The sequence below is a fragment of the Solea senegalensis genome, linkage group LG5 (assembly GCF_019176455.1).
Source record: "Solea senegalensis isolate Sse05_10M linkage group LG5, IFAPA_SoseM_1, whole genome shotgun sequence".
In the NCBI taxonomy this organism is placed as follows: domain Eukaryota; kingdom Metazoa; phylum Chordata; class Actinopteri; order Pleuronectiformes; family Soleidae; genus Solea; species Solea senegalensis.
The window spans coordinates 22,867,615-22,884,056 of NC_058025.1; the positions used below are offsets into that span (position 1 = coordinate 22,867,615).

Sequence of the window (16,442 nt, forward strand, 5' to 3'; positions counted from 1 at the left end):
ATGGGTAGTATTTAGCTGCCACGGTGAAGCACATCACCACGGAGAATCAACTGATCCAAGATGGAACTGCTAAGCTGGTCACTGAATGCGATCGACAAAGTGTTCTCAACAAGAAATCCAGGTTCTGGTGAACCTAATTGCCCAGTTGGGACGTACATGTCAGGCTACATTCGGGACGGATGGGATAAGTGGAAAGTCGTGTGCCTTGCTGCACTGGATGTAGAGGATGTCGAGGATGTGTACATATTCACATTCATGATGATCGGAATGCTCTCCCTGGGATGGGGAATGTACCTGCAGCACCGGGATCTGAGAAAGACCAACAGTGAGAGGACCAGGGAATGGAGCGAAATGAAGGTGGAAAGCGCAATAACAAAGAAAGTCATGGTTGGGCTGCGCTCTGACGTCTCCACAATCCTCGAGCACATGAAAAGAATGGAGAGGAAAAGCGAGGCGATACCTACGGATGAAATAGATGACTAAAGTGGAAAAAAAAAAAGTTGAATATGCCAGGCAACAAGTCGAGAATGTCACGCGTGACGGAACATCATGGACATATGAATAAACACACATGGAGGCGGAGTTGACTGTCTAGAACTAGACCATATCTCTGAGTGCTATCGGATGCTGAAATATGTTTTCTTTGTCAAAATGTATGATGTTAATGGGGGCGGGACTAGTTAAGCTTTGCTTCTCCCGCATTCCCTTTCGGTTATGTATATTGTGTGAACTGCACTGTTATGTGATGAGTGATCTGAATGTCATGACCGAAATAAATAAATAAATAAAATAAATAAATAAATAAATAAATAAATAAATAAATAAATAAACCCAGGACGGAAAAATAAGCTCCTATCAAACCGCTGGCAGAGCTTTGAATGCCACTTGTAATTGTACATCAGGGTCATTAACACTAACCTGCTTTCTAATGTCAGGTCTCACCAGATAAAATCAGCTTTTTCCACACACAGCTTTAGAGCAGCGAGCCCCAGTGACATGGCAAAGTGGCCCCTTCCTTGGTCCATGAGGCTGAGCAGCAGGTGGTCAAACACATGGTTCCTCTCAGGGTTCTGTGCTCAATCTGCACCTGAAAATACTGCAGACAAATTAACAGTAGTAGGTGTCATTAAAATGAGTGAATCAGTCAAATCAATTCACTTGATTCACAATTATTTGCTCCATAAAATGGTAAATAACAGTGCTCACATGCACGTGCACCCGTGGTAAATTGTCATGGGAATAATACCCCACTCCTTATAAGGACATACTGGGGGAGTGTGTTTGTTGGTCACATATTCAGGCTTTAAAAAAATGTGTTTTTTTTCTGTCTTCTTATGAGTTGTTGATTCAAAGTTAAGATTAATTTTAATTTTAAGTCGTCTACAGTTCGGCACTGTTCGGCTTGATTTGTGTGTGGGACGTCTCTTCCTGTGACGGCACTCAGGCCAGTCAGTGGCCGGCAGTCTGACCAATCATCGCATAGTACCTACTCAGCATGCTTTTGGAACCTCGAGTTGAGGTACTAAAAATAGTACCAGGTATTATGCTAGTGGAAATGCTACTTAAACCGTGACGTGGCGTGGCGAGGAGAGTAGAGCCGGTGGAAATGCGCCATTAGAGATTTCTTCCTCTTAAAAGGGATTTTTTTCCCTCCACTGATGTCATGTGTATTTTTAAAAGTAGAAAGTGATCTAGGACTTTATGTCCTTGAGGCCATTTTGATTTGTTTCATCCAGCCTCTTTGATAAATATAGCTGTGTGTCATAATGTCAGAAATGACAGCACATTTAGCCGTTGATTCACCGGTGTTTCTAGGCAGGAGAGTTCTGGCACATGTACACTTACTGAGGTTTAATAAGGTACGAATCTCCTTGCCAACTTCAGCATCATTGCAGACTCGTTTACTTACACAACTCCTTATATGGACATCCTGGGGTGTGTGTTTGTGTCACATATTCAGGCTTTAAAAAAATGCTTCTTATGTGTTGTTGTTTCAAAGTTATGATTCATTTCATGCCGCATTTTTAATCATTTTTTTTTTCTTATTGTTCATAAAAACGAGCCAAGTGAACTTTGAACTGTGACATATTTCCAAATTTCACAAATTCGGTCCGATTTTAAACATTTTGAGTACTTTTTGCTCCGGTGTGTTTATAGAGTTGGTGAAAATTAACCTTTTTTTTCATCAGATTGTCTAGGTTGTGCTGAAAAGAAGGACATAAAACACTCTATATTGCACATTCTCATACCCTCTGTATACAGTATACTGTATGTTTAAACATAGTAATGTTCTAAGGGTTAAATATCTTGTGTATTATATTCAGTCTGCGATGTACTGGCCAACTGTCCAGGGTGTACCTATGTCAGCTGAGATCGGCACAGCACCCCCGTGACCCTCCGGCGGAGGATAAAGTGGTAGATAATGGATGGATGGATGGATTTGAAGTGGGATTTAAGAGGCCTTTCCTGCTGTAAATGATGTCAATTTTGTAAATTATGCTCTATTTTAGAGGAAAATAGTTAAAAAAAAAGCACCGCACGTGTGTGTGGACACCAGTGTTATAGGAGTTCAGTAGGAAGGTGGTCGCATGTCGCGGCCACCACACGTGTGCACCTGAAATGCTTCTTTTCACACTGATTTCCGTGCCCAAGGCTTCACTTTGCTTCTGTTTGATAAAATGCTGATGCTTAAGTGGCAACATGAGTGACAGCCAATTCAAACCTGCTGTGTAAGTATACCAGCAGACACCGGCCCTGGACCTGTTTCTCAGAAGTGTCTAACTAATATATTATATTGTACCAGCAGCACCGGACACCCACGAGCTTAACACCTCCTCCAAGGACATGACAATGCAATAAGGTCTGGTTATTGCAAAAAGGAATATCTTAACACTTTGTCAAACAAAGAAGACCTTGTTGAATATGGAGAGGGTTTGACTTTGATAACCTTTGATAAAATGTGGCAACCATATGCGGCCTATTTGTTTGAATATGTGTGTGTGTGTGTGTCTGTTTCTGTGGATGTGCTGCATGCAAACATTTCCCCTTTGCTAAGTGCGTTTAATGTGAATGGAGTCTGGATTGTCTTGTGCAGGGTGTTGGCACGAGGACCAGGCGCGCTGCCGTGTTCTGGACCATCTGCGGTGGTTTCACAGCACAGGTCGGGAAGCCTGTTAGCAGGGTGTTCGCAGGGCTTTTGCAGTAGTCAAGGCGGGAGATCCTGTACTAGGAGCTGCAGCCTGTTGAGTTAGGTAAGATAAGTCTGATTTCACTTATATTGAATAGTGCAAAGCTATTGTCAATACTATTGCAGATGTTATGATGTATCGTTGGCTTGGCTGGGAAGAGCAGCAGTTCAGTTTTGGAGAGGTTTAGCTAATCTTAGTTTACCCCTTTTGAATGATCCATTGTGGTCCAGAGGTAGAAGTGGTGGAACACATTCCCAGCTAAGAGGCTAATATTATCTACCCATTATCCGAGACTCCACTTTCTGAGAATCCTGAAAAAGGAAGAACATCAACCAGAAATAGCTGGTTTCCTTCTACCGCTCCAGCATGGAGAGCATCCTCACCTACTGCCTCTGTGCGTGGTTTTCCACAGCTGCATGGTGGCTAACAGGACAGAGCTCCAGAGGGTCACCAAAATGGCTGAGAAGGTCATCGGGTGCCCCATATACCCACACACCATCCTAAAGGACTCACTCCACCCTGGTCATTGGCTGTTTGAGGCAGGTGTTACAGGGCCAGCAAACCCAGGACTGAAAAATAAGCTCCTATCAAACCGCTGGTAGAGCTTTGAATGCCACTTGTAATTGTACATCAGGGTCATTAACACTAACCTGCTTTCTAATGTCAGGTCTCACCAGATAAAAGCAGCTTTTTCCACACACAGCTTTAGAGCAGCGAGCCCCAGTGACAAGGCAAAGTTGCCCCTTCCTTGGTCCATGAGGCTGAGCAGCAGGTGGTCAAACACATGGTTCCTCTCAGGGTTCTGTGCTCAATCCGCACCTGAAAATACTGCAGACAAATGAACAGTAGTAGGTCTCATTAAAATGAGTGAATCAGTCAAATCAATTCACTTGATTCACAATTATTTGCTGCATATAATGGTAAATAACAGTGCTCACATGCACGTGCACCCTTGGTAAATTGTCATGGGAATAATACCCCACTCCTTATAAGGACATACTGGGGGAGTGTGTTTGTTGGTCACATATTTTTTTTCTGTCTTCTTATGAGTTGATAAGTATGAGTCAAAGTTAAGATTCATTTTATATCACATTTTTAGCAATGATAAAAACCAGCAATATTTGTGCAGAAGTCACAAAATTACACCTTTTTTTCATTTCTTTTTGTTCATAAAAGTGAACTTTGAACTGTGACGTATTTCCAAATTTCACAAATTTAATCCAATTTTAAAAACTTTTCAGTACTTTTCGCTCAGGTGTATTTATATAGTTGGTGAAAATGATTGTTTTTTTAAATTTAAATAAAAAATGAAATCACGTCACACTAGTTTGGAACAACATACTGTCACAGCAAGAGGCAACACTCCATCTCTCTCTCTCAGCTCTGAACAGAGCGTCATGTCTGATCTCAGCGACACATACAATGCAGCTGGCTACTTGAAGTTCCGACACGTTAAACAAGGACAAGACCATGGAACACACCTGCACCAGACAAAAGGAGACATAGTAAACTGGAGAGATTGACTGTAGTAAGAGGTTTCTTTCTCTAGGAAGACCACCGACGTGATGATGGAGACTGTCTCCTCAAAGAATCCCTGCATCCATCAGAAAGCAATGTCTTCATTCTTCAGCTGCTTCTAAGGGTTAACAAAAGAGCAGATGAAGACTGAAGTCCAACAGCATTTTTCATCCGCTGTTTTTTAAAAGGATTTCAGATGCTTTTATCCACTTCTATGCTTAAACGTACAGTTCATTCAGAGGCTATAAGAATGTGCAATAAAGTGTGTCTTATATCCTCTTATATCCTTTTTTCCATTTTCACCAACTCTATAAACACACCTGACCAAAAAAATACTCAAAATGTTTACAATCGGGTTGAATTTGTGAAGTCTGGAAATACGTCACAGTTCAAAGTTCACTTGGCACGTTTTTATCAACAAAAGAGAAAGGGTCTACTTTTGTGACTTGTGCACAATTGTTACTACTCTATATCATGACTAAAAATGCGATATAAAATGAATCATAACTTTGACTCAACATCACATAAGAAGACGGGGAAAAAAACATGACACACAACACGATAAACACACATCCAGGATGGTTTGCAGACGTGTTCAGGGCGGGGCCTTGGCCTCACATATCAAGTTTCAAGCTACGATGAACGCCCTCAGACGAGTTCATTCAGTTAGGAAATTTGCAGAACGCCAAGATTGACACCAAATCCAAACTGGCCGACTTCCTGTTGAGTCGAGGTCATGGTCGCAATGCAATTTTTTGTGCGTCTTGGGCCAAACGATGTTCCCACCATATTTCGTGAAATATTGCGCCGACATTGCGCCTGAGGGCGGCGCTACTGAGCCATTTCCATTGATCTGTGAAGAATGGCACAGATGCAAAACGTTCATTGGTTGCAGCTTGACCAGAAAACGCAGCCAAGTACAGTTTCACTTCAATGTTTTTATTTATTGTGTGACATAAAACAATATTGTGGGCTGTTTACCACATACACTATGTATTCACATAATACACCATACAGCTACAAATAGAGAGAGAGGCTGAACAAAAACACTTTTTTACATACTGCATCTTTGACATGAAAAATAAAGAACCTCGAACAATCCCAAAACTCAAAAAGGAATGTAGCTGCCAGTTGTGTTGGTTCTTTTTTTTTCTCTTTTCTTTTTTTTGTATGGGCCAGGGTCCAAGTCTCAAATTTAGAGTGTTAATCAAATGAAGTGTTGATAGACTTTTAAAAGTGGGCCATACACAGTAAGATGCATGTGTATATCTATGTGTGTGTGTGTAAGAGAGAGAGAAAATATACAAAGAGAAAGAGAGGGGTCGAGTAAAGGAAGTGCATGACCAGGAGGAGGAAGAGGGAGGCAGCACACGACTGCTATTCTTGTATTGTTCAAATATCTTAGCATTCAGTTAACGTGAACATATACAACAAACTCAAAACATCGTTTCCACACACTTTGGTACTTGCGCTGCACCAAATGTCAACCCCCAGATAACAGTCCTTACGTAATATGACTCTATATCTCGTGCTATTTTTAAATGACTTCAAGTACAACATGGAATGACTATTAATAGAGAGGATGATTGACCGTTGGAGCGCCCCCTACCCTCAAAAAAAGAGATGTCAATTAGTAGCGTTTGTAACAAGACTTTTGCTAAAGTCAGCACCAGGGCAGCAGAACTGCTGTGATCAAAAGCAAAGTTCTCTGGACATTCAGGGAACACAGGAAGGAAATATTTGTGGTCGTCATTGATCAGATTTGTGAACACACAGTGAATTCAAGGTATAGCATCATAACAGCACCAGCTAACCAACCCCTCCCCCTCGTCTTGAGAGGAAGCTCCTCGCGCGAGCACCGCCTATCACAAATGTACAGTTATTAAGTTATCAGGATATCTTGTATCCTCAGCACCCTTTATTATGCAAGTGTGTATGTGTGTATGTGTGTGTGTGTGTAGTAAGGGCCATGCATCGTGATTAAAGAGTAAAGCATATCCAGTCTGCACCACACATAATATATGCGTGCAATTATCAAACACAATGCTTTCCCACGGGGGGGCGGGGGCGGGGGCGTGATGATTTGTATGCTAAGTGCATACTTAGTATGTTACTGAGAACTGGATTAGATAACAGCTCCATGTAAAGTCGGGCTTAATCGTCTGTCACAACTGACAAAAACTAAGTGGTCGTTTTATGATGTGCCAAAAACTGATTGACTTTCCACAGTGTGTTCCAACACGTGGCTCCGCTGCTGGTTTCACACAAAACTAACTGGTGTAACATTGTGGGGTAGAAGAGAAGATTGACTGTTTTGCTCCCATCTGTCCAAAGACTTTGTGGAAAATGACATGTTGGGTCATGAGCTGAACTTAACTTAAGCTTAAGCATAGATGTCACCTACGGCACCACCAGAGCTAAGCTAACCAGCTGCCGGCACCAGCTTCACATGTACGATACAGACATGACACAAGCTTCAATCTTCTCCGCTCAGGCGGCGCATCTTCATGAACGAAGTCCTACAACAACACACACATCGGCTCAAACGAAAGGTGACGTTTGTGTTCGTCAGTGACGGGAGAGTTTCTGCTGTAAAATGTATAGAAAAAAAAACCCAACTGTCTTTTGTGGTCAGACAGGTGTGGCCTCATGTCAGATGAGGATTTGTCAGTGACATGCTGACGTGGGATACAGTACTAAACAACAGTGTTACAAAGCACACAATTACACTCAACACATTGGGTTCAAGTGTTGTTTACTGTTGTTAGGGCTCTCAGAGACTTCAAAATACCCCCTGTGTCATTTATGGTTCAGTTACTATCCTCACCAGTTAAATAATCTTACCTAAATATTTTAATATTTACATTTTTTTTTTTCATCTCTCTCTTGAGGAAAACAAAAAAAACAAAAACAAAACAAAAACCTAAGCTTCAAGTTGTCAATATTCGGCTCTTTCTTTTTGTCATTAAAATCAAGATTGAAAGTGCTTTTATAAAACATTTCTTCTGTATGTACAATTTGTATTAGCTATATAAAAAAAAAAAGAAGATGAAAAACAAAATAAAACATTAAAGACAATCATTATTATCACCATGTAGTAATAAATAACAGTGAAGAGGGGAAGGTTCAAACGAGTGAGGAGATCTAGAAACGGGACATATGCATGATTCTTTGCCCTCAGTAGCAAGTTGTAATTGTGACCAGTGTCTCTACAGCGTGAGGTAGAGAGCTGGAGACCCTCTGGAGAGGCAACAGGGTCTTTCACAGATGATGATGATGATGATGATGACACACACACAGCATCCAAGAGTTGGCATGTGTTAAGTTTTGTCAGCCGCTCATGTTCATTTCCATTTCCATCACAAAATGAAAACGAGTGATTTCACGGGGCTTTGTCAAATAAGTCTCTCTCTTTGGTTCTTTCTCTTTTACAGGCCCATGCATTACGTCATTCTCTCTCACACACACTCACTCTCTCTCTCTCTCACACACACAGAGTGAGAGATCCAGTGACTGAATGCATTTGATGCCAACTCCTAGAAGCTACAGTAACCTCTCTTCATCTCTCGGGACCGTGTTGAATGACTGTGCTTTCTCCGCCGTGTACAGTGTACTTTACGTGTGAGATAAAAACCTGCGATTAACTGCAAAATAAAACACACACTCAAAAGGAACCAGTTCTTAGGCCCAGTGACAAGAGCTGCAGCCACAAGGCAGGTGGACACGCTGAATGGCTGGTTCTGTGGTGCCTGCAGAAGGACACGCGTCACTCAGCACCGTGCAGAGGAAGGGGCTGGCCCTTCACAGGAAATCAAGTGTCATAGGAGAGCACCAGAGTGAGTCTACAAGCACCAAAAGCACTGTTCCCCTCTGCTCTGACCCAGGGTGGACGTGAATCACATTTGTGCCTCAGTGGGTCAAAGATCAGCTTTACCTTGAGCTGCTTCGCTGAGGCCAGGCAGGGTGTGAGAGCCCCCTCTACAGGCCATAGATGGTCAAGGCAGCAATGCAAGGCTCCACTGGTTTCTGAGGGAATCACAAGTGCTTCTAGATTTGTTTTGAATACACCAATAAGAAACGGCAGCCACTGCTGCCCTCTAGAGTTTACATTGGGAAGTGCTCAAACCTACATGAACGTGACTGGAAGATTAAGAGTGCCACCTGTTGTATATCTGTGGTAATTGCTGATCTGTGTCAAACGGCATTTGCAATGTGATTCATTTTGCGGAATCTCTTCCACACAGAAGATCGTTCCTGTACATGTTTGCATGATATGGTTCCAAATAATCCCAAACATGGTGTGGTTGTTACTCCACCTGGGTCAAAACATCATAACGGATGACCTTGCAAATCCTATTTGATCCAGATCTGAGCTGGAGCACCAGAACAAGTACAGCATCAAGAGCCATGAGGAGTGGAGGAATGAAAAATGATCAGAGCTAAAAGTTGAGCACCATTTGAAAGCTCGGGGGTGAAGAAGAAGAGGAGGAGGAGGAGGAGGAGTACATCATCTGAAGCCAAGACGAGCAGTAACGTGGGGTCCAAGGGTGGCGTTTTTTTCTACCATTTGCACCAGAATGATTGCACTTGTTTCACTTGAGTCATAAAGTCTCTGCAAATGAACCAAACTCTTCTGTTGTTCTGTGTGGAGTTTTAAAGATGCAGAGTTCAGTTTTGCTGATGATTTTCCTCCCACTAGAGTTCACTATTTATAATAATAGAAAAGTAGACTTGTGTCTTTAAAACTTTAGCCAAATGATCCTTTAAATGATGCCTAAATACAATAACATTAAAGCTATATGTGATAATATTGTCAGTATGAAGCACGATTTCTAAGGCAAGCCTGCTCATAGGCAGTCATGTCATGTGATCACTGTAATATTGATTTGCTGTCTCGTCAGTCAGATAATGGCTCCGCCTCCTCCTCTAAGCACACGCTTGACAAGAACAAAGAAAAGCAAACAGAAAATAGGGCAAACATTTTCCAAACATGGAAAACGACATTGAGTCCGACTGATTCAGACTGATTGGTTAAAAAAAACAAAAACAAAAACACATCATTAATAACATTAATGAAAACAGTAATAATAAAAACAAACAAGTCTTCATTATAATAATACCTGTAATGACAACATTGACAGTAACAATAGCAATCATAATAATATTGATAATAATAGCAATAATTAGAACCATTAAAATTCTATAAACAAGAAAAAGCAACAGAGTTCCTCTCCAGGGAAGAGAGAGGAAGAGCACCACAGGCAGTGTGTCTGACGCCCAAACCACTGCCTGACATGAGGTAAAAAACAATAAAAATGTCCCCTCCTCCATGTAGACTGCGGAGGGGGCAGGATGGAGAGATGCCAGACTGCGAGACAGCGGACAGACATTCATCGTGTTCATCGCTCTCTCCGGCCTGCACTTCACTGCACCGCTCTGTAGCTGTCAGTCCGTGTTTGTCTGTCTGACCTCAGACAAAGTGGCTGTAGGGCCCAGTGAGGCGGGTGAAGGCATAAGGAGACACAGTAACCGTGGAGGTGGTATGGAAAGTGGGGGCTAATCGCGTCACTGGCCCCTCCCTCTTGTCTTTAGATTGTCCAGGTCCTGGACTGGCACCTGCTGTCGTAGCACCCCACTTGCGTTTCTTCCCGAGTGCCTTGATTTCTTCCTGGGAAAGACCGAGCAGAGCTGCTTCCTGCTGCCTCTGCAGCGCCCGCTCTGCCAGGATCTTCATTTTGGCCTCCCACAATGCCAGGCCGTGCATGGGCTGGCTGAGGTTCTTGTGCTGGTAGAAGACCAGTGAGATGCGCGTGGGGTGGGAGCGATCGGGCTTTCTGAGCGGCGTGGTTGCATGTAGTTCGCGACGGGCACATTCAATCAGAATGGAGCCGTGAGCCGGTGCTACAGCTACTCCCCCAATATTGGGATCTAGGAAGTTGTGCTCACTGTCAGACCACACCTCGTCGTCATCGTCTTCCCGACCCTTGTTGCTCTCCATATCACTGTCCCCTCCCCTTGAATCCCACACCTGATCTGGCTGCTGCAGGGCATCAGGGAAGAGGCGGCCCTCGGGAGCAGGGGACGGGGTACTGCCCGCCACTGATCCTCCACAAGACTTCCAAGCCTTCTCCTGGAGACCAAGAGGAGTGGAACACCGGCTTTCCCCGGTTTTGGACCAGATTTTGTCAGGGTAAGCTCCTGCAGGATTGCTGTGCTTCAAACCAGGGCTATAAGCAGCAGGCCCCATGGCCCATGCATTTGGTTGAGGACTAGGAGCAGGACTGGGCCAGGGCCTCGGGGTGCCCGGGCCTGGGGTTCTTGCCTGTGGTGTTACTGAGCCTGAGTGAGAGGTGCCAGGCTGTGGTGTCACAGGGGTGTTTGGGCGTGAGGTGGCAGAACGCTGGGGGCCTTGGTACATGTTACCTGGGAGTGATGTGCCCGGGTGAGGGGACTGAGATGGAGAGAGTGGTACCTGCAGAGATGTTGCAGCAGAAACCATCGCATTTAAGCCAGGGTAGCACGGTGACTGCTGGAGGAAAGAGGGGTGCTGGTGAAACTGCTGCTTTTCCAGATCTAACGACGACACTTCAGGACTTTGTTTATGGTTTAGATGGCTTTCCCAGTTTGGGGGGACCATACTTCCATTAAGCTTGTGTCCCGGCCAAGCAGCAGGCTGGATGGTGCTTGGTGTGTTAGCCCTACCCTGGTTTGGAACTGTGCCTTCAAAGACTGGCACATCCATCGGCTCCTGCTTGATTATTGGAGTGCCTCTGTTGGAGGACTCGGAGGAGACGGAGGAAGGACGGCTCTGGTTGTACTCTGGTTGTACAGGCTGGCTATAAGCGCTAAGGTGTGACTGGTTGGTATGCTCTAGGTGGCTCGGGTAGGACTGGGCTAGTTTTGCCTGAAGGCTCTGAATATCAGGCTTCCTGTCTTCTTGGACAACCTTACCACATGCTTTGGGCGAAGAGCTATTTCGACCCTCGTAGGTCCTCAGTTTGGGCCGGAAAAGTGCATTGGGAGGGTAGTTGTAGTATCCATAGTGCACTGGGGGCAGATTGGACGGATGATGGTAACCATTTAGGGGATCTGGTATAGAAGGCTGGCCAGTGTGGGGGAGGCCTCCCCTTGCATAGTAGGGAGGTTGTGAATAAATGTTGTTGAATAGGTCTGCTGCCTGCACAGGGTAACCATCCACTGAGCCGTTGAAGGGCTCCCTCTTCACACTGGGCCTCATCTCTTGTTTTATAACTGCTGAAATGTTTGAAACAAATAAAAGACAAATTAAAGACTCAGCTTATTTAAGACATTTAGTTGTTTATGTCTCCTGTGGTCCTTCATATTGTGTTTGCACGTGTTAGTGTGAATGCATTTCAGGCTACATGAGTAAAGAGGTTGAACACAAAACAAAAACCCACCTCCATTGCCTTGGGGTTGAGGTGAACTGCAGACCTCAGCCTTCACCACTGGTTTTTCTGGAGTTTCCCCTGACTGCTGCAAAATTTTATTTTTCTTCTTCTCTGAGGCAGCCTTCTTAGCCTCTAAACGACGCTGGCGGCAAGACTTGGCAGGTTCAGGCAACGTGCGCACTTCACGGCGGAAAGCTTGAAGCACCTGGATGGCCCCCGTCTTCATCTTGAGGCGCTGGGCCTCCTCACTACCAAACTCATCAGTTGTAGAGACCTTGTACAGAGGCAGCACATGAAGCTGCTCATCGTCAGGGATCTCCCCCACCTTACGGTTGTCTTCCTTAGTTAAAGTGCACACCTAAAGCAGAGAAATAGGGAAAGCATAATGAAATATAAATTAAAACTTAAACATTATAGCCTGTATTCACTTGATGGCACAAAACAGATTATTTCTGGGCGTTCTTACCACCGTGCAACCATTACTGAGGTTGTGCTGGTCCTTATGAGCGTGGGCGCAGAAATCCATGCAAGCAGTGACTCCTGAGAATGGCCGGCCCTCCTTTAAGCCCAGTCTGCAATCTGAAGCTAAGGACTCTGTCTGGCACTGTGGACGACGACAGAAACAAGAGGGAATTCTCGCTTTAATGCGGGACATCGCGGGTGAAACGTAGGACAATCTAGAACAGCACAGCTGTAGTTAGTGGCAACATGAATTTAGTATATACAAACCTGGTTAGTGTACGCCTGTGGGGCCAGCTGTTTGTATACAGGAGCCACCATGGTTGCCAGATTCTGAAAGTTATCCCTGAGTTTGTCCTCCTGCCAAGAAAAAAAATGGACCCCACATCAGTTGTTGCTAAGGAATCAAACTGTAAATGAAAAACATTTATTCCAAATGACTTTACCTCTTCAGGGTGATCTCCTTGTAGCCTGAACTTGCGTGGCATTTTGCTTCGAGCGTACTTGCAGCCGTTAAAGTACATGCTCCAGGAGCAGCCGAAGGAGAAGGAAGCACCGTTTTTTTCAGAATCTTTGCCTTGACATGCACAGGTACGACTGCAGGGGGAGACAGAGGGCACGCAAATGATGCTTGTACATTGTGTGTGTGGACACTGTGTGTCAACTGAGCTGAGGGGAATGAAGAAAACTGGAGCAGGAAATTTGGGCATTTCTTTTGAAGCATTAATAAAACACCATATTATAATAGTCCACACTCGATGTTATTATTATTATTATTATTATTATTATTATTATCATTGTTCACATTATTCAGTGAGTCCTTTGGCTAATACAGTTTTAATTACATGTGTAAACAGCTGGTGACGGATTTGGGTGTTTCACAGACATTATCTCAAACATAGTAAGGCTGAGTCCTTGCAATATTATGGAAGAAAGGAGGAAATCTCTGGCTGAACCAGACTCAAAGATGTGCAGCATCTGTCTCGGCCAGTTGGGGTGAAAAGGAAAAAAGGACTTTTTAGGTAATGGACTCCCATCTCACAGGACAGTGGGCCTCATTTATCAAACGTGCGTACACTTAAAAAGTGGGTGTTAGTCTATATGCCGATGTGTCCTTGGGCAAGACATTTAACCCCTCGTTGCTCCTGACAGCTTTGTAGGCAGCATGTGACAGATGAGTGATAGAAAATGCGCCGCACATAGATGCACTGTATGAAACTGTAGTGTAAAGTAGAAAATACAGTAAAAATACATGTATAAATACAGACCATAGTTGGCATAGCATACGATCAAATCTCAGACCAGGTGTAAGCCAGTTTGAAATCACTGTGGACTTGCAGTGCACTGTGTGACTGTGTTTGTAAAGTGCTGGTAGGTTTTGTTTTTATGTGCAAAGATTCTTCCGATTTATTTTCTTCCGATGCCCGCTTAGTTTTCCGTTTACACAAAGCATCTTTTCAATTTTCATTTCGACAAAATCAAAACAGAACTTAAAACCTAACCTTGGTGATCGCAAATAACCCAGCATGAAGCGCTTACATTCAGCCTCAGGCAGAATATAAGAAATGAAATACAAGCCTCCAGTGGTTGGGGGGAAAATCTCAGAAATAAAAAAAGAGACATAGCTCTTAAAGTGTGGATAACTGTTATTAGATAATACTAACACAATATCTGTTCACACACAGGTTCACAAACGTACTCAACTGTAACGGGTGGGGTAGCTCAGTGGTTAAGACCGGTACCCCCTGTGCAGAGACGTCATGGTCAAGTTTGTATCTAAGTTTTCAGATATTGCAGGCAAAATGTTGGAAAACGATGACGATTATAAACATTAGTAAAAACCTACAGACATATATTCAACACTTAAAATATGTATCTTAAGGGGAGGGATTTTTTTTATCGACGGAGGAGACGTCATAATTCATGCAGGTGACAGTGGAGCAGGTACACTGTTTTTGGTGGCGATTGTGAGGTCTTATCAAGCAATAAAAGCTTTAATATAAGACGACTTGTGCAACATCACAAATGGATAAATGAAATATTCAAATCGCTGTTGACCGCAGCGGTGAATTCTCTCCACATTGTTGCCTTCTGACTCCCCTTTCCGAAGCTTCTCTCCTGGGTCGTGTTCCACATCTCAGTGTCGTGAACTCAAGGGGGCGAGGTCTCGAAAACGTGAATATATGGGGGCGTGGTATTCAAATGACAATCATTTATCAAAAGGCTGATCAGGTGTAGGGGCCACACGGATGGTGCAGTGGTTAGCACTCTTGCCTTTGCAGCAAGAAGACCCGGGTTCGACTCGGATGGAACAAGGGTGCATGGAGTGTGCATGTTCTCCCCGTGTGGGTGTGGGTTTTCTGCGGGTTCTCCGGATGGATGTTCAGGGGTTCACCAGGTTTGGGTGGCATACGCACGTTTCATGAATCATGAGTTTACGCCTGAATCCGCACCAGTTTCTACGCTGAGTTTGATAAATGAGGACCGGCGTCTGTGAACTCAGGCACATTCCATGGCGACACTGGTCATCCTCACACACCTGATAAAGATTACTTGAGATAAAAAAAAAAAGTGGAGCACTTGACCAAAACTACCAGGAACACACACACACACACACACGCGCGCGCGCTGGCTACTCACTCGTCGTTCAGGCCACAGCGTCGGCTGGTGGGGTTGCCATATTTGGTGATGGTGGTGCTGAGCTCATTGTACAGCGTGTCAGCCATTGACCTCTGGACTCCTTCCCAGGCCATAATGAGGATGATGATGACAGCGTTTTCACAGCGGTGACCCGCACGCTCACGCACCAGGCAAAGCAGCTTCTCTGTCTCATTCGGTCGACGAATCACCTGGTGGGAAACAGAGCTTGGCGTTATTTCAGCATCGTCTTTGACATCCGCTAGTGAGGTGAACACTCTGTGTCTCTGTGGCGATGGAAGCATTAAATTGTGTTTTTTTGATTCATCAGTTTGAAGCTTTTTTCATGATTAAAACAAGATTTCTGATTGTTTAAGCTTCTTAAATGTGAAACATTTTCTTAATTTCTTTGCTCATTAAATCATTAAAAGTTAAACATTTTGGTTTGTGGAGAAAACAAGACATTTTAAAACTAGTGCTGTCAAGAGATTAAAAGAATTGAACGATTAATTAATTATGATCTGTAATTAATTGATCACACCTAAAAATGACTTAGAAAAGCCCTCAACTTGAGGTATTTTCATTTAAATTCATTATTACATTATTGTGGCAGATCAAAAGATTGATATATATAACAAAAAAAGTGGCTTTATAATGTAATTTATTGTTTTAACCAACTTGAACAGATGCAGCCATTTACATTCCGCTGTGATCTTTTCTCAAAGTCCAAATAATTAGAAAATACAAATTAAAAATAAAACATCAGGTCCATATAAAGTAGCCTGCCGGTCGCAGACTTGCTCATACGTGGGGTGTTCTCCTCGTATGAGCAAAGATGAAGATGCTCGAGCAAACATAGATCTTCTAATTGGCAGTAACGGCCACTTTTAACTGTTAGGAAACTTGTTTCACATGAAACTCTCCTCTTCATGACACCTGTGTGTGTGTGTGTGTGTGTGTGTGATAGTGCTTACCCATTTCGCAATAGGACATCCTCGTGAGCTCTTTCCCTCTCTGCCTGTGAACACCACCTTCTCAATCCGGACGGCTTCCCCTTTCTCTCCAAACCTAGACAGGAGACAAACGTTAGTTTGTTAGGAGCCGGGTTCAAAGGACTGAGATGAAAAAAAACAGCCTTACAATCAAACACATGAAGGGCTTCTTGAGAGTCTTTAATAAAGTTTGAACTGAATAATAATATATTGAGAAACTGACAGTGACGTCATATGAT

General features: G+C 43.6%; 1 protein-coding gene across 5 annotated transcripts in view; it reads right to left on the reverse strand.

Annotated features, from left to right (window-relative positions):
• Positions 1-5,624: 5,624 nt before the first annotated feature.
• The window catches only part of tet3 (tet methylcytosine dioxygenase 3), a 30,267-nt gene continuing 19,449 nt past the window's right edge, over positions 5,625-16,442 (reverse strand). For 4 of the 5 annotated variants that reach the window (XM_044027134.1, XM_044027130.1, XM_044027133.1 and 1 more), the window contains 7 exons: positions 16,186-16,279; positions 15,215-15,423; positions 13,021-13,171; positions 12,845-12,934; positions 12,582-12,719; positions 12,125-12,473; positions 5,625-11,960 (listed from right to left, as the gene is read on the reverse strand). In XM_044027134.1, the coding sequence (XP_043883069.1) occupies positions 10,177-11,960; positions 12,125-12,473; positions 12,582-12,719; positions 12,845-12,934; positions 13,021-13,171; positions 15,215-15,423; positions 16,186-16,279 (2,815 nt within the window). In that variant the 3' untranslated portion in view covers positions 5,625-10,176. The remainder of the gene's footprint in view (positions 11,961-12,124; positions 12,474-12,581; positions 12,720-12,844; positions 12,935-13,020; positions 13,172-15,214; positions 15,424-16,185; positions 16,280-16,442) is intronic. The other variant, XM_044027131.1, reaches the window with a different exon arrangement.